The sequence below is a fragment of the Cervus canadensis genome, chromosome 8 (genome assembly GCF_019320065.1).
Source record: "Cervus canadensis isolate Bull #8, Minnesota chromosome 8, ASM1932006v1, whole genome shotgun sequence".
Lineage (NCBI taxonomy): Eukaryota > Metazoa > Chordata > Mammalia > Artiodactyla > Cervidae > Cervus > Cervus canadensis.
In genome coordinates this window covers 17,418,549-17,440,547 of record NC_057393.1, presented here as the reverse complement: position 1 = coordinate 17,440,547, position 21,999 = coordinate 17,418,549, and the positions used below count along the sequence as shown (strand labels likewise).

The window sequence follows — 21,999 nt, the reverse complement described above, 5'->3', positions numbered from 1 at the left end:
GGTTTCCTGTATTGCAGGGAGATTCTTCACCATCTGAGCCAGCAGAGAAGCCCCATTTTCCCAGGAGGCATCAACTTCCCCAAGCTGTTCCCATCCACAGTATCCATGGCCACAAAAATGACCCACTAGAGGGCTAAGATGAACATGGACTCGCCAAGTGGGAAAAATAAGAAGTATCTCCTGCCTCCTGCACCCCATGATCAAACCTAGCACATCCACAGGTAGTGACACCTGGAAAGTGAACAGTGACCAAAAAGGCAGCTGAGTGAACATCTTCTCCATGGAAACTGAATCACTCCTGCTCTTTTTCTCTTCCCTTCTCTCCCACTTCCCAGCTTGAGTTTCCATGCGGTGGCTTTCTGCTAACTCTGAATTACGGTAATTGCATCCTTTCTGGCAGATGTATCTAGACCTTTAGAAAGGAAAGCTAGGAACGTCCTGGCCAGATGGTAGCAACTACACTTGCTCAGCTGTTGATCCCTAACATGTAAATAACATATGTGGTGTTTCACTGTTCTACCTTCCACATTTGAGTGCAAGTGGGCATGAAGTGTACCCATCTCACAAGCAAATGCTATCCTCTTCTAAGATAATTCTCTACTGGCTCCAGAATTCTGGAGTCCTTGATAAGAGAGTGAGAAGGAGAAAGAAAGAAGGAACTAGGCAAGATTGAAAACTGAAAAGGAACAATGTCAGTTGACATCTGTCCTTAACAACCAGAGAAGAAATATGGTGAGTGAGGGAGGGAGGCCTGGAAGCCCGTGGAAATAAGGGTCCAGCCTATTTAAAGGGAAGGCTCTTTGGCTCCTGGCTCATGCCTGGGCAGCACCTGCTGTGGTCCCGGAGGTTCCCAGGCCCATGACACAGCAGCTCACAGGAGAAAGAGCAGCCCGGGACTCACCCCGCTCTGCAGTTCCTGGCTCTTCTTGGCATGCTCCATCTGGGAGCTGTCTGCCACACTGGTGAACTTCAGCTCATCTACCCTCTGCCTGTAGTTTTTCTGTTTCCAAAGAAAAGAGACCCGGTAGCATTAGATTGGGCTGTCCCCACCATCACATACATGCAATCACCCATATACTTTCTGTGACCCAAGAATTTTCCCAAGGGGGATGGTCCAGCTATTCCTTTAGCTTAAAGAGGACCACTCAGACCTGAGACTTTCAGCCTGGTGAGCTTGTTTAAGTCCCTTCTACTGAATGGGACTTGAATATTCCCTTCAGTGAACCCCGTGTCACCGTGAGCCCTGGGATGGATCCATTTTGTAAACCTAGATCTGACACAGGAGAGCTGAGTGGAGGGAACTTGGACTTGATAGCCATGAATCCCAAGGTCGGGGGAGATTTCTCCTCCGACCTCTTTCTGGCTTCACGGCCTTGGGCAGATCCCTGGGTCCCCTGAGCTGCTCAGGCGTGGACTGTACAATGTGGAAAACAATAGAAGCTGTTTCACTGCGGGTGGTGCGGAGGCTTCAAAGCCTCCCTTCCCACGAGTGGAGTCCGTGGGCAGAGTAAGCGTTCACTGTGCTTGCAGTCACTGTTATTCACAGCGCTGTCAAGATGTTCCAGGAAGTATTGTGAAAGGAAAGGCCAGGAGACACAGCCAGAAGGCAGGTGGCCACGTGGGTTCTGCCCTCACAGCCCTCCGTGTTCCAGATTACTGAGGGCTTGTCTTCCTCATGTCCCCATCTCACAGCCGCAAAGCCACTGGCAAAAACTACATGTGCAATTCTGTTCCCCCACGGGGACTTCCTGTCCTTCCCGGAGGTTTAGTTCCTTTGGCTTTTCCATTGGAGTTGCCAAAGCTGATGGGAAAGGAAGCTGCTGAGAATGGCTTATTGAAGCAGAAACTTGTGGCGAGATCACAGGTAAGCAGAATCCCCAGGGCCGTCAGCAAGAGGGTTGTCGAGACCAACTGAAGCACAGATAGGGACTGGAATATTGAAATATTCAGAATATTTCTCCCAGGAGGAAGAAAAGAAATTCTACAAAAAATATTCCAAAGAAACTTGTACTTTCCCTTTCTCATTGGAGCATGTCGAATGGGAAAACTCCTTCACCACACAATTGAAGGAAGTCACATTGCCTTTCCATGGCTGGAGATCCCTGGCTGTCCCAGCCTCTGCATTGGTCAAATCAGGAGTGCTGAGGAGCCAAGAACCCACCCTGCCCAGGGCGGAGCAGGGCTATGAGACAGGTAAAGGATAGGTATCTTCCTGGCCCTGAAGGAGCTTAACAATGAGTCAGCACAGGAGTGAGACAGGATCAGGCATGCCTAAGGCAGAAGGTCCCCTTACCACACCCCTGTCCAAGACAAACGGGGCTCAGCTTGTTCCACTTGGATTTCAATTGGTCTCAAAGAAGTTAAGTGATGGGAACCCTCAAGGGTATTCTCTTCTACCTTCCTTATTCATACACCCTAACCTTGAATGTGTCTGTGTCTGAGAGAAGCATGAGTGCAGTGGATAAATAAGAATAAATTAGAAAAGGTGCTTCGGGAATCCAATATTGCTTAATTGTCCAGAGCTGGTGCATTGGACCAAAACACTAAGTACAGATCCCAGCTCTGCCACTTCTGGAAATGTAACTCTGTCTTACCTTCCACCTATGTCAAATGGGGATATGAATATAATAATACTAGTGTCTACTCACAGAGGAGTAATAAATGTGAGTGATAAACGAACCATGGGTGTGTAATACACCCACAGTCATCAATGAAAGATAGCACTGGTTGCATAATTATTATCAGCCCATAAACGGCAGCTGTTATCAGCGCTATGATTACCATGTGCAAGAAAAATGCCGACTCAGCCTTCCTGGCACCAAAATAAGAACACCCTTTGAAGATCCCAAACAGGGTTCCTGAAATAGTCACATTTGCAAATGAAATGTCCTTCAAAAGTCCTCCTCTGCCTGCTGCCAACACCAGCTGTACACGGAGTAAAGAGAAGCACAGGCTTGGAGCCACAGGGATTTGGGGAGGATCCTAGCCAACCTTCGCATTTTTATAAGAGAGAAGGAGGATTGGAAAGGTTGAATGACTTGCCCAAAGTCTACAGTGAGTTTAAGGCACACACACAGTGAGAATTATTGTTCAGTTGCTTAGTCCGACTCTGCAACCCCATGGAGTGCATGCAGCATGCCAGGCTTCCCTGTCCTTCACCATCTCCCAGAGTTTGCTCAAACTCATGTCCATTGAGTCGGTGATGCCATCCAACTATCTCATCCTCAGTTGTTCCCTTCTCCTCCTACCCTCAATCTTTCCCAGCATCAGGTGTTTTCTTTTTCCAAAAAGTATGATGAGAATGTGAAGTGAAGTGAAATGAAGTCGCTTAGTCATGTCTGACTCTTTGTGACCCCCTGGGCTGTAGCCCATCAGGCTCCTCGGTCCATGGGATTTTCCAGGCATGAATACTGGAATGGGTTGCCATTTCCTTCTCCAGGGGATCTTCCCAACTCAGGGATTGAACCCAGGTCTCCTGCATTGTAGGCAGACGCTTTACCGTCTGAGCTACCAGGGAAGCCCTGACCTCTAAATACCAGATCCTCTGATTCAGAAGCAATCACACACTCCTCACACGACAAACACATTTCCTATGTCCTAATTGTATATCACAACCATTCTGATTCATGGATGTAAGTACTACTTAAATTGGTCGGCTTCTAACAAATACCTCCCAGGAAGCATAAGGGTGTAGAATGCTAGTTCAGGGTGAGCTACACGTGCAAAATGAAGAAGTACTCCCCCGTCTCACTCAAAAACTAAGCCTGGGGGTTGAGGAGAATTCAGAGGGAACGATGGCTCTCCGGGATGACTTGGTCTGAGAAGGACAAGAAGCCAGGGGCTTGGGCTCAGGTTACCTCGCTGACCAGCTGTCCGGCCTTCTTGGCCTGTTCCAAATTGAGACTGCCCTCAGTCAGCCACCCAACCCCTTTCATCCACGCCAGGTCAGCCTTGTACTGCAGCTGCAAGAGGAAGACCAAGCTTAATCAGACACATGGATGCGGACTGGGAGAAGTTAACAGAGACATAGGAAAGCGCTCACTCCTGCCTTTTCTCTGCCCTTCATCTTATAGTCAGGCAGAACTCTGCTCGGGGGTGAAGCCACAGCCCACCTTGTAATCAAATGAGGCTATTCTACCTTAGCTCTGAAACACCACCACCACCTTTACCAAAAGAGAGGGCTTTTCAGACTTTTTGCCTAAGAACCTTATCTGCCAACCTGCTATACTTCCTAGATTTACTTTACAACATGTATCAGCTTTACCACTTGCAGCACTTGCTTTCCTCTTTGCTCATCCCATTATCAACACACCTTGACTTTTCACAATAGCTCTGAGTCCCAACCCTCCACCCTCCAGTCTCCACTGTCTTGATTGTAACTCCATCTCTATCTCTGCCTCCCCCTCCATCTTCCCTGGGCCTCGCACATCTCCAACAGTTCTTCCTGGTCCTGAGTCACCTAACAGACTCATGGACAAGTTCTAAATCACTCTGAAAGTGTCACCATATCCAGCTGCAAGAGCTGCATGGGGAGAGCGGGCAAAGAGTCAGAGCTCACCTCGCTCTGGAGCCCGTAGGCTTTCTTGGCCCAGCGAGTCTTCATATCTTCGGGCAGCACAGTGTATTCATGCAGTTTTTTCCTGTAGTCCAGGTCACTGGCCAGAGCTTGGGCCTTCTTAGCATGCCTGATGTTGACCATGTCCATGGGCAGGTGAAAGTGGGTCTTACTCTTTTCGAAGCCTTTCTTGTATTCAACCTTGAAGGCACCAAAACACACTGTATTACTGGAAGCCCGCCTTGGCGGGAGTGATGTGAAAACAAGCCCAGGAGAGAAGCCCAGGCTTCCAGGAGGAGCTGGCACTCTGGGCAATGCCACCCGTCTGTCCAAAGCGTGAGATCCAAGTCCTGGCTCTGTTAGGTGGTGGCACCTGGGAACTGAGGTTTCACACTACTTTGTCTCCCCGAGAAATGCCTCCTGACTCTTTTCACCCAGCTGCTCTAGGAAGAAAACACTCGATCCATGGTTTCTGTGGAAGCTTTGAGAGGCAAATATAGCAAAGTTTGGGCTCCAGGGTCAGCCAAGCTTGAGTTCAAATCTGATCTGAACTTTGCCAGCTAGATGGCCTCTGGGAAGTCACATCACCTCTCTAAAGGCTCATTTTCCTTGGAGGGCTATTGTGAAAAGTAAACAAAACAGTAGCTGAAACCCACTTAGTGCAGGGATGGTATCAAGTGCAAGCAAACACTTGATAAATGTTGGCAATGAGGGGGCCAATGAGGATGGATGGTGGTGATGGTGGTGGTGATGGTGTGATGGTGGTGATGATGGTGTGATGGTGAGGAAGTGTGGTACAGTAGAAGAAGCCTAGAGCCAGTAAGTTAAGAGTTCTATGGTCTAATTCTCTATTTCTCAGCCATACTGACTACAATATGACTTTGGGCAAGGCCATCTTTTTTGGCCCCATTTGCTCCAATTACAAGTATGAAATACCAGTTTTGTTCTCTGTCTAAACTGAAGCCAAATACTCAGCGTCTCTGTATGCTTCATGACTGAGGACATTAGAGGGCTTGTTCCACAGGGCACATCCAAAAGGATTACAAGATGCCAATTCTCTTATTCTATTCAAGCCCTGGTTCCTCCATGACTCATCAGGTAATCATAACCAAAGCAGCATTAGCCAGCCTCACCATGGTAAAGCACAATCAATGACCATGCTTCTTTGTTGCCTGTTCGGCATCGACAGGGAAGTCTTCATTGGAAACCAAATCTGACCCTTTTGGCAGACCACTCCTTCCCCAAAGGTTTCTGCTAAGGGATACTTACCCAGGTTAACCCCCTGCCACCAGAGTTGTTTATAAGTACTGCCATTTTGAGTGGCTGGAACCTAGATGCCCCAGTTGTTGGCTAAACATCTTGAATACCACATGTGTTTGGACGAGAGGATTCATCCAGGACACCACCTCAATAAACAGAAAGCTTCCTGTCTATTAAACCCCATTAGAGAGAAACCAGTTATACGTTGTTTACTCTTACGACTCCAGTGTCTGACACAATATCTCGCCAGAGTAGGTGTTTAGTAAACATTTCAGAGTGAATAGATGTGGCTGAACATCCTGTACTGCGAACAGCAGATGCCGGTCACCCTTAGGGACCACACACTTCTCATCTACTTTCAAAGAATAGTAGTCTTTGCCAAGATAAAGAAAGAAAACATTTCCCACATCAGCCAGGAAAGAACTTACAAGCAGCCTCAAGTGAAGCAGGCTGGGAAAAACTTTCACAGCAACACAGCCCTAAGTCAGGGGGTTGAGGAATAGAGAAGACTTTACCTCACTGCTCATCTTGGCAACCTGGAGCGAGTGCAGCAGCCTCGAGTCTGTAGTTCCCAGGACTTTGCCTTTTGCTTTTTCATACTCCTCTTTGTATTTAATCTGGAAAGAAATAGGAAAGTCAACTGTGAGAGATAAACTTTGCCATGTGAGGGACTGTGGTTAGTGCAAGGGGCACCATGTCCAGGTGACAAGTACAAGGGGAACTATCCTGAAAAAAAACACCTCCCAGTCTTTCACAAACCCAGTTGAAGATTAAAGCGTAGCAATGCTTACAATGTTAACAGTCATTATTCTTTTCTGCGGGACCACTGATGTTTTACTGGAACCGTCTTTTATGCATTTCTGAGTTAATTAGAGAAACCTACATTGCTCGCAAGCTCTCCGGAAGCTTTGGCAGCCAGCAGAGACATGGCATCCAGCTTCATCTCAAATCCTTTCCCCTTTGTCTTCTCCCAGCCTTCTCTGTACTTGACCTGACAAACAGAATCACAGGTGAATGGGACTCACTGTCCAGTCTTGTCAAAAGTTGAACAGAAGTTTTTTAAATACAAAGTTGGAGCCTTCATCTGCTTACAGAGCAGAATCTTGGCTGTTACAACCAAAGTGATAACAACAATCTTTTTTTCAATATTTTATTCATTCTTTTATTAAGTCATATGAGTTATATGAAAAGGAGCAGCACCAAGAGGAATGGAAATACCATGGAGGTGAAAAACAACAATTATTAACACCATTGATTCCCTCACTGTAGGGCCATGTGGGGTAGTGATGGGATAGGACAATGAGAAGACCCATGGGTTCATCCTAGCACTGTTGCTGCCTGATCATGTGACCTTGGACAAATTACTTCACTTTTTTGGTCCTCAGTTTACCATTTGCAAAAACAATATTATATATCTGTCTAAGGGGCTTTCCACGTGGCGCTAGTGGTAAAGAATCCACCTGCCATTGCAGGAGACATAAGAGACTTGGGCTCAATTCCTGGGTGGGAAAGATCCCCTGGAGAAGGGCATGGTAACCTACTCCAGTATTCTTGCTTGGAGAATTCCATGGACCGAAGAGCCTGGTGGGCTATAGTCCATAGGGTTGCAAAGAGTCAAACACAGCTGAAGTGACTTCACACAAGGGTGGCAGTAAGAATATATTGTGTACATGAGAACAGATATCCTCAGTTCGTAAAGTGCAAACAGATACAGGGTATTGCTGCTGCCATGGGAGGAACACCTGGCTCTCTGATACCAAAGCCCATGCCACCAACTGTGTCTCTGCAATAAATAACTCCAAGGGGTCATATGAATATAATATATATGAAAAATTCCATACATAATGCCTATCTCAGTGTCCAGCACAGAATAAGCATACAAAAAAGATTATTTTCTCCTTTTTAGATTTTTTATTAAAGTGTAATTTATAATACTACGCCAGTTTCAAGTGCATAGCAAAGTGATTCACATATATGTATAGATAGATATATATATACATACACATTATACATATATATCCTTTTCAGTTCTTTTACATTATAGGTTATTGCAAGATATTTGGTACAGTTCTCTGTGCCATATAGTTCAGTTCAGTACAGTCGCTCAGTCGAGTCCAACTCTCTGCGACCCCATGGACTGTAGCACACTAGGCTTCCCTGCTTTATAGTAGGTCCCTATTATTCACCTATCCCATAGATAGTAGTGTGCATATGTTAATCCCAAACTCTTAACTGGGCTTCCCTGGTGGCTCAGACGGTAAAGAATCTGCCCACAGTGCAGAATTCTTCTGCCCTACAATTCCCATCTAGAATAAGAAGGCTAGTCATAGCCTCATAGTGACTCCTGGGAGAACCTGGTGATTAAGTTTGGTCTTCTTCAAACTTAAACTTTACCCACACAGCAAAGCACCAGCTAGGAATCATCAGGATGATGATGAGTATGTATGAGTATGTGTATGTGTGTGTGTTCCAACATACACCATACACATGTACATACAGTGAGAATTCAATTGCTGTGATCAATTTATTCTCTTGAACTACCACATGCCATGAGGCAGCAACATTCAAAATTACAACCTGATGGGCGCCTCTGATGAACCTCTCCATGAACAGAGGAGTCCCTGGGCCCTGTTTGCTGGACTGCTCTTGTCCCTTCATTTTCACATCTGTTTATAGCCCCCACCGTGTTCTCACCCACGCTCCTTGCTCACCTCACTAAACAATTCTGCATTGGTTCTGGCCTTCACCAGCTGAGGTACGTCCTGGGGCAACGTGTAATTCAACTTGTTTTTCTCATAGTCAGCACGGTAATTCACCTGTTGGATTTAAAATAAACCCGAAGGGTAAGCACATGGTTTTGACATGGCAGAAGGAGAACTTTGGAGAGAATGCACTCTTTTACACTCTCTTTTTGTAGGCCCGTAGCTGAGAAGGAATTTCTGGAAAAGGCATTTCACAAGGAAGCCTGTAATTTTATGAGCATTTTAAATTAACAGATGGAAGATGCCAAATGAAAAGTCAAACAACTCAAAGGCATGCTCACAGTTACAAGTTTGCAAAAGACTTCCCTGTGGCTACTTCACCCGCTGGCCTCTGAAGCACTTGAGGGTATGAAACTTGCTTTTTTAAACTTACTGCAATGCTAAATCTCTCGCTATGTGCAGTTAGATACTCAAAGAGTAATTATCAAATGTCTGCCCACATTGGAAACAGACCATCTTAAACCACACACAGAAGCAGCCAACCAGACATTTTATGATTCTCAACAGAAGAACATGGCATCATATGAGAAGCAGTCTTGCCCCCAAATTAAACCTGAGCCTGACCAAACCTAGAGATCCAACTATTATTTTATAGGCACTGGAGGCCAGAAGAACACATATGCAATCCACACTGGGATACAGTCAGCAAAGCTCAGATGTGGGAGACTTTACAGGATAAACAGTTCAGTTTCTTCAACAAACAACTTGCAAGAAAAGAGATAAAGAGGAAAACTTAAAGATGAAAAGAGTCTTGAAGACATATCAATCAATCACAAAGTGTGGACCTTATCTGGAGCTTGATTCAGACAAACTGTAAAAAAAAAAATAATCTTATGAGACAACTGGAATGCTGAATGCCACCTGGACACTGGTGATGTTAAAAATTTTTGTTCGTTTTTTGGTGTGATATATCAAAATTGTACAAATATGTTTAAAATTATTTTTATATTTTAGAGATTCATACTAAAATATCTGTAGATTAAATTACACAGTACCTAGGATTTCCTTCAAAATAATATGGAGGGGGGCAGTGGATGTGCATACAGAAGCAAGACTGTCTACGAGTTAATTCATTGAAGCTGAGTGACGGCTGCCTGGGGGTTCATTATGCTGTCCTTGCTATTTTTGAATGTATTTGAAATTTTATAAAATAAAGTTTAAATCAAAGAGAGTAATTTCTGGACTCTCCTAGGGGTCCAGTGATTAAGGATCCACCTGTCAAAGCAGCAGACATGGGTTTGATCCCTGGTCTGGGAGGATCCCACATGCTGCGGAGCAACTAAGCTAGCACACTACAACTACTCTAGGGTCCATGCTCCGAAACTAGAAAAGCTACCGCAATGAGAAGCCCAAGCACCACAGCCAGACAGTAGCCCCTGATTGCTGCAGCTATATAAAGGCTACATGCACAGCGCAAGGAAGACCCAGTGCAGCCAAACATAAATAAATATTAAAAATAATAACTTTTAAAAAGAGTCATTTCATGGTTGTAACAGGACATATGACACCATCGATGGAAGTCAAATCTCTGGGAACCAGATATCCAGAACCCTGCAAAGCAACTGCGAGTCCCCCACATCTAGCTGGGTGGAGAAGTGTCACTCACATGACTCAGTTGCTGGGCATTGATTTTGGCTTGAACAATCTGAGGCGTGTTGGTCACAGAGCTGTACTTCAGCTTGTCGATGCTTTGCCTGTAGTTGACCTGGATGCAGAAAGGCACAAGGCGTCAGCTGTACTTTGCTCTAAGATTTCCTTAGCTCCCTCCCCCTCAGCCCTATAGAGCCGTGATTCTCAAATGACCAAAGAAAAACCCGAAGATTCCAACTGGAGACCAACAGACACTCCAAGCCCACAGATGGAAAAACAGTTCATTGGAGAGTGAGTGACTGAACAGGCGGCTCATAAAAAGAGTTCAACTGAATGGCCAGGGAATGAAAGAAAGGGTGACCGTCCACATCGCTAATCAGAGAAAGGAATTTTAATACCTACCATCACCATGCTAGGCCGTTTAGTCAGTTAGGTTCTGGACCTGTTAGTAGCAGTCAGATCACCATCAAACATCCCACACATGATCTTCATGCCTCTGTTTAATTGCCCAAAGCCCAGGGCCCCACCCAGTATCCGGCACAGTACTGCAGCTTCTTTAGGCCTCCACACTCCACTTTCCTGCATCCCACTAGCTCTTACTTCTCTGTCCATACTCCATCTACTGCCTCTGACCATGACCCCATAGCAGGGGGCTCTGCCCTCACAGGGGGCAGCCTTGCACTTTCCTACAATATCCTGTCTGTCTAAACCAGAGTCTGAGGTCTTTGCCATCCTACCCACCTGCTGTCACCTCCTGTTGCCACCTCCCTGGGTGACAGCTCACCCCTGTGAGTCACAGACCACTAGCCAGATGGCACTCATCTTGGCTCGGTGTTTGGCCTCATTGTGGGGGAGTAATGCGGAGTGGTGGGGACTGTGGCAAAGGGCAAAGCTACCACTCAGCTCTGGGGGATGGTGATCTTGATCAAAGTGGGACTCGGAGTGGCCAGACAGTCCAGTTAGCCCAAAGAAACCAGAAATCTATATTATTATATAAATTCTTACAATTTTAAATGCTGAGAAACAGTTCAATATTTTAAAACCCACTGACCCAAGGGAAACAGACCCAATGAAAAGCTTGAGACTGCATCTCTTCCTTGGACTTGCTCTTTTCTTACCTGTCCCAACAGGAGCTAAACAATAATTACGGCTAAAAAAAATAGCACTTACCATGCGCCTGGCTCTACTACAAGTGCTTTACATTTATTTACACATTGAATCTTCCCAACCACCCTGTGGGGAGCACTGTTATCCCCACCTCACAACATGTAAACTGAGGCACAGAGCCCTGAAGTGACTTGCTCAAGGTCACCAGCTGGTGTCAGAAAGGGAGTGTTAATCACTCAGTCATGTCCGACTCTTTGAGATGCCATGGACTGTAGCCCACCAGACTCTTCTGTTCATGGAATTCTCTAGGCAAAAATACTAGAGCGGATAGCCATTCCCTTCTCCAGGGGGATCTTCCCCACCCAGGGGGTCGAATCCCGGTCTCCAGCATTACAGGAAGATTCTTTACTGTCTGAGCCACCAGGAAAGTCCCTGGTGTCAGAGCTAGGGTTCAAATCCCAGCAGTCGGCCTCCCAAAGTAGCTCCCAGACTGCATACGATAACTGTGGTTTTGCCAATGCTGCTGTACTTGGAACTGTTACCTGTTATCTTAGAGATGAGCCAGGGGTTCCCTATAACCAGAGCTATCTCTGCTTAGAGAAGGAAATGTATTATGACAAATTAGAAAACAAACAAAACAAAAAGACTTATAAATTAGCTTCTAGAACAAGATCTAAGAACAGGGTGTTCCAGATACTAGACCACAGAATCTTTTGTTGGGATTTGGAGAAAAGGGACAGCATTGCTTCATTCTATTTAGTTAACAATTCAAGGAAAAAAAGTTTTTGCACATTCTGAGTTTTGGACCTGGGGTATGTAGAAAAGCTAGGAAATATGAAGTCATTTCAATGTCAAATATTAATGAGATTACACTATAGTAGCTTCCTAACGCACTAAGTCAGAGGGAAAATTATCATCTCAGAGTCTAATAGAATTCAGAATTATGCATGGTAAAATGTCACAAAACTGTGTTTTTTAAATGGCACATTCCTTCCTGATAATTCTGCCTTAAGTATGTTGCAGAGCACAATTACTCTCCTCTGCAGGACATAATTAACACTCTCCATGATTAATGATATCTTTGCAACATCACAGATGCTCGGTCAATGCTCCAGTCTACTTTCTGAAAGCTCCCTTTGCTGAGGGTAGAGTCTCATTTTAATGCTATTAGTGTTTTTAAAATCCATCTGAAAGGAATGTTCTCTAATTAAGGGCCCATGCTTGTTTACTTAATTTCAGGGCTTTCTGACCAACTCTAAGACTACCAGACAGAAAGACAGACCACAAATATACTTATAAATGGATACGCAAACTTTCTGAAAACTAAAGTCCTACACTAAGGGCGGTAAAAATTTTCACACAGGAGCCAGGAAAATAAAGTAAAGCAGGTTAAGGTGATAGAAGTGGCCACTCAGGCCCCATCAACTGCTGCCATGCACGAACTAGGGCCACAGTTCCTATATGAACTCACAATTTCTACATATCGTTTCAAAAAACAATTTTTCTTAACACTGTGTGGCCACACCAAATACCTCTGCAACCTGGATCTGGCTCATGGGCTGCCAGTGCAGAATTTACCTCTGCTTCCAATTAATATTTCTAATCCAATCTGGTTTAATTCATCTCTCAGACTTCTCCAGGTTGAGCTGGCTCTATTTCAGGTGCCTGGTTTGATCCACTGTCTTATATAGGCAAATGTCATAGCAAGTCATGTTATAACAGGATTGCTGTTATAGGACCCTATATAATAGTTGTAGGACCCTCTCTCATTTTGTTTGTTACTAAGCATTGTTTCTAGAATTCTACTGTGAAAGTGAAAAGTGTTAGTTGCTCAGTCATATCCGACTCTATGCAACCCCATGGACTGCAGCCCACCAGGTTCCTCTGTCCATGGGATTTTCCAGGCAAGAATACTGGAGTGGGTTGCCACTTCCTTCTCCAGGGGATCTTCCTGACCCAGGGATTGAACTCCGGCCTCCTGCATTGCAGGCAGATTCTTTACCAACTGAACTACTATGGAAGCCCACTCAAAGAAAGAACTCACTCAGAAGCCCCCTGTGAAAGAACTCACTCAAGATTTTTATGAGATGCTCTTGATTCCTCAAGTTTCTCAGGTCAAAAAAGAAAGCCAAAAAAAGAAACCTGGCTTTGGTAGTCAAGTTTAAACTTGAATTTCATTAAGGTGGAATGAGTAAGTCAATGCAACCAAACTTTCTGGAAAAGGGAGAAGCAAAATGGGGCTCTTTATATTCTACTTCCCATACCCTGCTTATTCACACATTTGAAAAGTCCCTTTCATCCATCAAGCTGTCATTTGCCACTGACTGGCCTTCACTGCCCTGTATCTATATTAGATGCTGGAGATGTCCAGCTAAACTTGACACTGCTCCGACTCGAAGCAAAAGGGAAAGAGCTGCAAAGACCTATCTATCAACAGCACAGACCAAGTCAACTGCTGGAGCTGTGCTGACTCCAGAGGAAGGTGAAGGAAAGTAGCCCTGAGCACTCAATGGGCACAAGTTGAATGATATACTAAATTATTTTTTTAAGATTTTTTTTTTGATGTGGACCCTTTTTAAAGTCTTTATTGAATTTGTTACAATATAGCTTCTGTTTTATGTTTTGGTTTTTCGGCCATGAGGCATGTGGGACCTCAACTCCCTGACCAGGGATCCAACCCTCACCTCCTGCATTGGAAGGCAAAGTCTTAACCACTGAACCACCAGGGAAGTCCTTACATTAAATGATTGACTGAAGATAACCTTCACTGACAAACATGAACTGACAACTCAGTTCTAAACCACCTTATGTACTTTTTAAAACAGTAGATAACTTCTGATTTCCTTGTTTGTTTTTTTTTTTTCCCTTGTTTGTTTTTGTATTTCTAAATTTTCTGTAATAAACATGTGGCAAAATTCTTGTAATTAGAAAACAATGAAATTAATTAATTATATATATTTCATTGGAGACAAACCAAATATAATAAAATCACTGCTGTAATATTAATTATTTTACTTAATCTTAAATTATTTTATTTAATATTATATAAAACTAAATTTTAAAATTACACACATATTTCTCCTGGGGAAAATAATTAAGTGCTCTAGAGAAAATAATTAAGCCAATGTTACCATTTCCTCTCAACTTATAGCTATTTCAGTTTACTTCCTCTGGTCCTCAAACATAAAACTTAAAAAAAAAAAAACCTCATCACTGCTAGCAAATAATTACTTTAAATGTGCCCAGCAGCAGATATAGTTCCCAAATTCTAAGAGGTGAAATGGGACTTTAGGATATTTCCAAGATGAAACCAGGGCTGTCTCTGCCTTATGCTGGAAATCCAAGGGTTTCCAGACATATATGAACGTCCTGTTAGAAAAGAATTACTTTTTCTCAGTTCCTTGTATCTCCTATGAACTGCTGTATCCTGTTTCTTTCCATCTCACTGCCTAAGAATCACTCCGTTGGAGGGACGTGTTGAGGAATAAAGGTCTATTGGAGAAGGACTCACATCTTTCAAGGGAACCAGTTTCATTGTTGTTTGATAGGAAGGGGTAAGAGTGGCCGGGTAGTTGTAGTCGACAACATCATGTTTGTAATCAGCCTTGTAGGCGATCTGAAACACAAAGAAAAGAGCAAGAAAAGAGAAATTAGCCTCCCACTTTCTTGTGACCTTGTTTGAATGTCATAAAAATATTCTTTAAATAACCAGAAACAAAATTAATTCAGTTTCATCACCTCCAAGGAAAATTAAATTACATTCATACTTTTGCCTTTAATTAATTTGAATTCTTCTTCTTAATTAACCCAAAATTAGCTAACTTCATCTGTAACACATTTATTTTATCTTTCTTATTAATCATGGAGTCCCTTGTAGATTTTTTTGTAAAGAAGAAGCATTTGCATACAAGTATACAATAAAAGAGCTTCTTGGCTAATGCCCAGAAAATAAATGAAAATTCAGGAGTCTTCAGAGTACTTGAAATTTTTTTCTAAAGGTCAAATTTGACTTTCTCAGGCAGATTAAATTTGACATGTGTATGTTTTAATAATGAGATCAGCTTCTTCTTGGTGTCATTTACTTCCAAGATGTACAATTTGGCATTTGCAAATGTGTAAACCGAATGGACAAAGCCAGAGATTAATAGATCACATGCTTTAGCAAAAAGAGGGGCCTGATCTATCTTGTTATCCCACCGTCTTGAGCATTGCCTGGACACAGGAAATCTACAATGAACACTGAGGTGGAACGAATGAATAAATCAGTCAACCAACCAATCAATTTCAAATAAATCACAAATGCTTTGGAAATCTGAAGCATTTCAAATGAGAATTATGCTCATCCACTTCTCTTTATCTCTCAGAAACTGAAAGTTTTTGTTACACTGGATCAATTACAATAGATCCAAGTACTCTTCAAAGCAGAGAAAGCTGAGATTAATACATGGAAGCTTTTGAAAATTTTCAAGGATTTTTTACCTAGCCTTGGTTGTATTGATTAACATTTAGAAACTCTTTGAGGTCAGTCTTTACACAACAAAACACTGACTTTTTAAAAGGGAGGTTGGAAAAGAATTGGCTGAATTCCTCGTGCCCTTTCTCCTTCCACCCCAGTAGACCCCAGAGACACGCAGGCCCTTCACAACAGGACTCACATTGCTTGCCAGGTTTCCAACCTTCAGAGCATGGAGCATCCGTTTGTCCATCCCAACTCCTTCATAGTGGCCTCTCATGCGGTTCTGGTAGTTTTCTTTATATTTATTCTACATGGGAACACAAAACCTTCAACAAAAGCATTCTCTCCCCCAACTCATGGAAGACAAACGACTCATCTTAATGTGCTAAATCCAACACATAAATGATTAAATAGAGCCTATTTATGTATTCAGTGGGTCAGCAAATTAAAAATAAGACAAACCTAAAAAAAAAAAAATTAGAATTCAAGAAGTTGGTGTAAAACAAGCATACAAGCAAACACAGGATCTGATGCATGGACAGCACAAAACAGACCTGATTTTTTTTTTTAACATTTTCAGTTGTAAACATACCAGATTTTTCCAATGTGAAAACCTATCACATGAATGTGGAGCTTTCCAAGGACAAGCACTGATGATATAGGGGCTGCATGCAACCCCATGCCCCAGGCCCCTGCACTGCATGCCATTACCACTCTTTCTAGATATATGAAGAATAAAACCTGAGCTTTGCCAAATTCTGCGCCTTTTACATGACACATTGGTTACTACCGCAACCATATTAAGTAGCTATATTATGTCCCAAATGCAGCTTACAAAGAACAAAACAAGAAGACAAGAAGTCACAAGTAGAAAAATCGGAGTACTTTCTAATAAAGTTACATTAAAATCACCTACCTTGGGAGGCCATTGAGTGTCCAGGCACTGAGAGTATTTTAACAGAATACTATTACTCTGCCTCAGATACAGTTCTACTTATCTCAGTAATCTTCACAAACACTCTGTGAGGAGGAAGGATTTATTATCATCCCCATTTTACAGACAGGCAAAATGGCTCCAGGAACTTAAACAACTTGCCCAGAGGAGGCCACTTGGCCAATTATGGAACCAGGCCCGTCAGCTCCAAAGCTGGTGTGCTCAACTATGGCATGTAGGCAAAAAAAAAAAAAATTCCTTACTGAGCCTTACAAAGTCCCACGTGATTTCAGATTTTACTACTATAAGCATACTTTATAGTATAAGTAGAAGTATAATCATATAAACCAGTCTTTGATGTTCTCAAGGATACATCCCCAGACTTGGAGAATTTCCAAATTTGCAAATGCCACGCCAGCATACATCTGCTCAGCTGTAAGATGGGGAAGTAACACCTGGCCCCCCAGGTGACCGGGCAGGATAACTGAGATTGTGTACTAATTTAAGAAGCACAGAGTCAAGTTGAGAGGGAACACTGCATGCTCAGCTAGGCTTCCTCACCGGCATTTGCCACTAGGATCCGGATACTGTTTTACATGAAGGAGGCAAGAGGGCAGATGCCGCCCTAAGGACTCAGGGTCAAGTGCATGCTGGGGATTTAACACTCCATGGACCAGCCCAGCAGGCAATCTCTATCAACACTCATAGTATCTGTGCCTAAGAAGCCATGCTTCTCCAAGACACCCAGATGCATTCTCTTAGGAGACCAAGAAATTCAGGTCATTAAAAAAAAAAAAAAAGGCCAAACAAAGGCTTAGGCATTAAAAACTCACATCACTGGTGAATTTTGAGATCTTGCACACATTCCTGAATTGAGGCGTTTCACAGTAGTTGATACTATGACCTTTACTACTTTCCAGATCCTTCTTATACTCCACCTTGGAAACCAAAACACCAGATGCACAAGAGAACCAAACCCGAAGTCACTCTTAAAAATGTCACCAGGGCTCAACTTGGGATATTTTTAGAAAACTTTCAACCGAAGATTTTAAAATATCAGGCATAGGCTACTGTAGGTCAACAGTACATGTTTTCCTTTCAAATAGTGAATAAGTAAATAATCAGTTTAGTTCTGAATGTTAAAAAATATATAGTCCCTTTTAAGAGTAAATACTTTAAGATTTTTATATAGTATAGCTCAAAAAATGGCAAAATAGTTTTAGAAAACAGGGAAGTGGTCACTTCTGGGGACAGGTGTCTGGGGGGATGTCAGGACTTCTGGTCATGTTCTGTTTTTTGATCTGATTGCTTATTACAAAGATGAGCCCACTTGTGGAAATTCTTCCTATTGAACACTTATGATATATGCACTTCTCTGTATATATACTTCAGTAGAATTTAACCAAAAAAGTTACTTTACAAAAGAGTGTAATAAATGAGACCACACATAAACGCAGAGTGCCTTCTAATTTTAAATGGCTAGTTGAGCTCCTCTGGGTAGTTGTATGTAAGATGTGAGGTCATTATTAAATAGACTCCAAGTTGTTCCAGGTAATTAGAGAAGGCAGCTGAAGGCTAGTTACCATTAATAGAGGCAGGGCTGGTTAGTCTTACTAAATAAACATAAGGGCAAAAAGAAATGGAAGGTTCCCTTGTGATGCTTACCAAAGGAAATACAATTTATTATCATACGTATAAAACATTTGGTGGGAATATGCCTCTTAAAGTTTGCAAGATGCATCACAATGCTTATAATATGATATAAAATGAAAAAAGCATATAAAACTGTACACACAGTTGAATTCTAATTCTATGAAAATATGTTTTTATATTCATATATTTATTTATAGTATATTCACATAGAAAAGGCTTCCCTTGTGGCTCAGATGGTAAAGAGTCTGCCTGTAATGCAAAAGACCTGGGTTCAATCCTTGGGTCAGAAAGATCCCTGGAGAAGGAAATGGCAACCTACTTCAATATTCTTGCCTGGAAAATCCCATGAATGGGGGAGCCTGGCGAGCTACAGTCCATGGGGTCGCAAAGAGTTGGACACGAATGAGCAATTAACACTTTCACGTAGAAAAAGGCCAAAATGGTAAGTGTTATTCCTGGGTCTGTTTCTAGTTCTGTCCCTAGAAGCCTATGAAACCAGAATAAGACACTTGACTTTTCCAGGTCTATGACAAAGCCAGGGACAAAAGACTGCAAATACCCCACCTAGATCTAATGTTCCATGAGTCAAAACACAAGATTCAGCAAACTTTTTCTATAAATGAGCAGATAGTAAACATTTGAGTCTTGGCAGGACATGTGTGTGTGTGTGTGTGTGTGCTGAGTCACTTCAGTTGTGTCCAACTCTGTGTGACCCGATGTGCCACTTGGGAAGCCCTGCAGGACATACCATCTCTATCAATTTTGTCTTTATCATTCAAAAGCAGATATACGATGTATTTCAATAAGACTTCATTTATAAAAACAGGCTGCAGGCCAGATTTGTTACTCAGGTCATAGTTTGCTGACCTCTGGCCTAGAGCATAAGAATCATATGGATAATTTGTTTAAACCGCAAGTTCTGGACTTCCCTGGTGGTCCCATGGCTAAGCCTCCACATTCCCAATGCAAGGGGCCTGGGTTCGATCCCTGGTCAGGGAACCAGATCCCATGTGCAGCAACTACGACCTGGCACAGCCAAATATACAATTTTTTTTTTAAATGCAGGTTCCAAGGGCTAGGCACCTATCCACTATTTCTAAGTATCTGAAGTTTCTGATGATGCCCAGGAAATGTACACTCTTGTGATTCTGAGCAGCATCACAGGCTAAGGCACTTTTTGGAATAAAGGACTGACTCTCAGGAAAGAGAAGAAAAATCTTTTAGGATATTTGCGTATCTTTTTTTGAGTTTCAGACAACTTGTTAGATGAGTCCTATGCAGAGCCTGGCAAGAGGCTGACAACTCGAAAGACTTCAGGGTCCTGATAGGTGATGCCAACAGAGAAGAAGCTGCTATAAGAAACTCAAGAACAATAAAAAGGATATGGGGAACTAGAGGGGATATTCCCTTGCAAACAGCCCTAGCAATTCTAAAAATCCTAACCCCTTGGCAGGCCAAACGAAACACTGTCTCTGGCAGCCAGGTCTGCCTCTAAGGCAAGGGGAATTCATATAGCACACAGAACTTCTTGGAAACCTGACTACAAAAACAAGACAATGAGGGAGGTTCCATGTTCAAAACACTCCTCATCTTTGATTTCCACTCTTTAAGAATGACTTATGGTTATAAAGGTTGGCTCATCCAATATTCGGGCAACTAGAAATCTACTCCCGGGAACTTTGGAATATCCACAGCCCTGTGAGAATTTTAGGAGGAAACTTCTGAACCATCAGAGAAAGATTTAATTAGTTTGGTTCTAGGCTCTGTTATGAATTGCTTTTGACTACCTATTCGTTCTTTGGCAACTGGTAACACGTGTGTAGCTCATGTGGCGTTAACATAGAATTTTTCATTCTGGGGTCACCCCTTCACTGTCTGTCGGAATCAAAGGAGGTGACAGCACACAGATGGGGCTGTCCCCCTACGTACCTCACTCACGAGCTTGTTCACACTCTGAGCCTGCTTCAGAACCAAGTTGTCCTGGGCTGGGAGGGAATGATAATGTGCAGCACCCTTCATCTTATTGAAGTCCTGCCTGTATTTTATCTGAAAGAAGCACACAAAGAACAGAGTTGCTTTCATTCTCCAGGAGAGAAGTCACTCCACATCTACCCCACATTTCATGTCAACATTTACTTCATACAATTTCCTGGAGGAAAAAAACAATCACATGGGTTTTTCCTCCACTAAGTCCCTACACCACTGACTCCCTTTTAGACTAAAATATTACTGCCCCCTTTCACATTTTTTACACTTTACATTCTAGTTCTGCGTGAAGAAAGGTCTCAAAATGATCATACCTAGAAGTATCATCCAAAAACCCATTCTGCCTTTGGTTTTAACAACCATTTCTCACCCAGCCTCGAGTGATGAATGTGTCCTTTATTTCCCCTCTCAGGACAAAGTGCACTTTTCTAGGGAAATGGGTAATAACTGAGTAGGAACAAAGTAAAGAAGAAGGGCAAAGGGGGTATGAGACGAATGCTGGGCTTCTGATGATCAAGATCAAGATGGTGAAAGATCTGCAGTGTGCATGTCACTTTACCAGGTGTAATGATAGCTTATCTTGCAACGATGGACAATTGGCTAACATTCTACAAATAAAAATTATTTTATCAACTGGGTTATACCCAGTTTGATAATCATACTCTTTATTTTAAGCAGCTATTCCTCTTGAGTGCCCAATTTCTAAAGTGGGTTATTTTGCAAAGACTCTCCTAACTCCATCTTATTTGGCTGGACTGGTATCTGCACTTGCTTCGGCTGACCTCAAGTAAGTGATGTGGTTTGTCCATGTCAGTCTGCTTTAAAGCAGACAAATGTGACCTAACTGTATGAACCCAAAAAGCAGATGTCGGAAATTTGGTTAGGAATTGAAGGTTAACATTCTGCTTTGACTCAGCTCTGAAAAATTTAACTGGCTGTAGGTTTCAGCAAGCACAGTCTCCAAAGTCTCATCTTTCCTCTGCTTCTGTGGCTCTGTGGGTTGTCGCAATGAGGTACTTACATCACTAGCGAGTTCGTTGGCTTTCTTGGCGTTCTGATAAGCTGGGGTGATCATGGCCGGGAAGCTACCCTTTCCTCTGTGCTCAGCATACTCTTCTGAGTAACCCTGTGGGGTCAATCGGAAATTTTAATCAGGGGACTTCCCTGGTGGTCCAGCAGTTAAGAATCTGGGGACACGGGTTCTATTCCTGGCCTGGGACCTAGGATCCCACATGCCGCAGGGGCAACTAAGTCTGTGCGTCACAACTGCTGAGGCTGACTGCAGCAACTACCGAAGCTCAAGTGCCCTAGAGCCTGTGCTCTGCAACAGGAGAAGCCGCCACAACGAGAAGCTCTGAGAAGCTCTGAGAAGCTCATGCACAACAGCCAGAGAGTAGCCCCTGCTCACCGCAAACAGAGAAAGCAAAGCAACAAAGAAAGCAAAGCAACAAAGACTCAGTGCAGCCAAATAAATAATTAGCTAATTTTAAAACACTTTAATCAGCAATGCTCTATCACTGGAATGGGTAGGGGATTAGCAATGATCTCTCCTACATCTCTTGTCCTTACACCTCCTGTTCCCATGGAGGCCTGTCCACACTGAACCCTCCTGTGTTCAACCCTAAGAGCAGTACATGTGGTTATTGAGCTGGTGGACTCTGGAGGCAGACCCACCTACTATTGTCCAGCACACTTA

At 43.1% G+C, this 21,999-nt stretch overlaps 1 protein-coding gene across 5 annotated transcripts in view; it reads right to left on the bottom strand.

Annotated features, from left to right (window-relative positions):
• The window catches only part of LOC122445932 (nebulin related anchoring protein), a 75,324-nt gene that overhangs the window by 37,667 nt on the left and 15,658 nt on the right, over positions 1-21,999 (bottom strand). For 3 of the 5 annotated variants that reach the window (XM_043475493.1, XM_043475492.1, XM_043475496.1), the window contains exons 10-21: positions 21,325-21,429; positions 20,247-20,363; positions 17,498-17,602; positions 15,930-16,037; positions 14,786-14,890; positions 10,184-10,282; positions 8,527-8,631; positions 6,699-6,806; positions 6,331-6,432; positions 4,559-4,756; positions 3,858-3,962; positions 902-1,000 (exon numbers count right to left, since the gene is read on the bottom strand). In XM_043475493.1, coding sequence (XP_043331428.1) covers positions 902-1,000; positions 3,858-3,962; positions 4,559-4,756; positions 6,331-6,432; positions 6,699-6,806; positions 8,527-8,631; positions 10,184-10,282; positions 14,786-14,890; positions 15,930-16,037; positions 17,498-17,602; positions 20,247-20,363; positions 21,325-21,429 — 1,356 coding nt within the window. The remainder of the gene's footprint in view (positions 1-901; positions 1,001-3,857; positions 3,963-4,558; positions 4,757-6,330; positions 6,433-6,698; positions 6,807-8,526; positions 8,632-10,183; positions 10,283-14,785; positions 14,891-15,929; positions 16,038-17,497; positions 17,603-20,246; positions 20,364-21,324; positions 21,430-21,999) is intronic. The other 2 variants (XM_043475494.1, XM_043475495.1) reach the window with 1 other exon arrangement.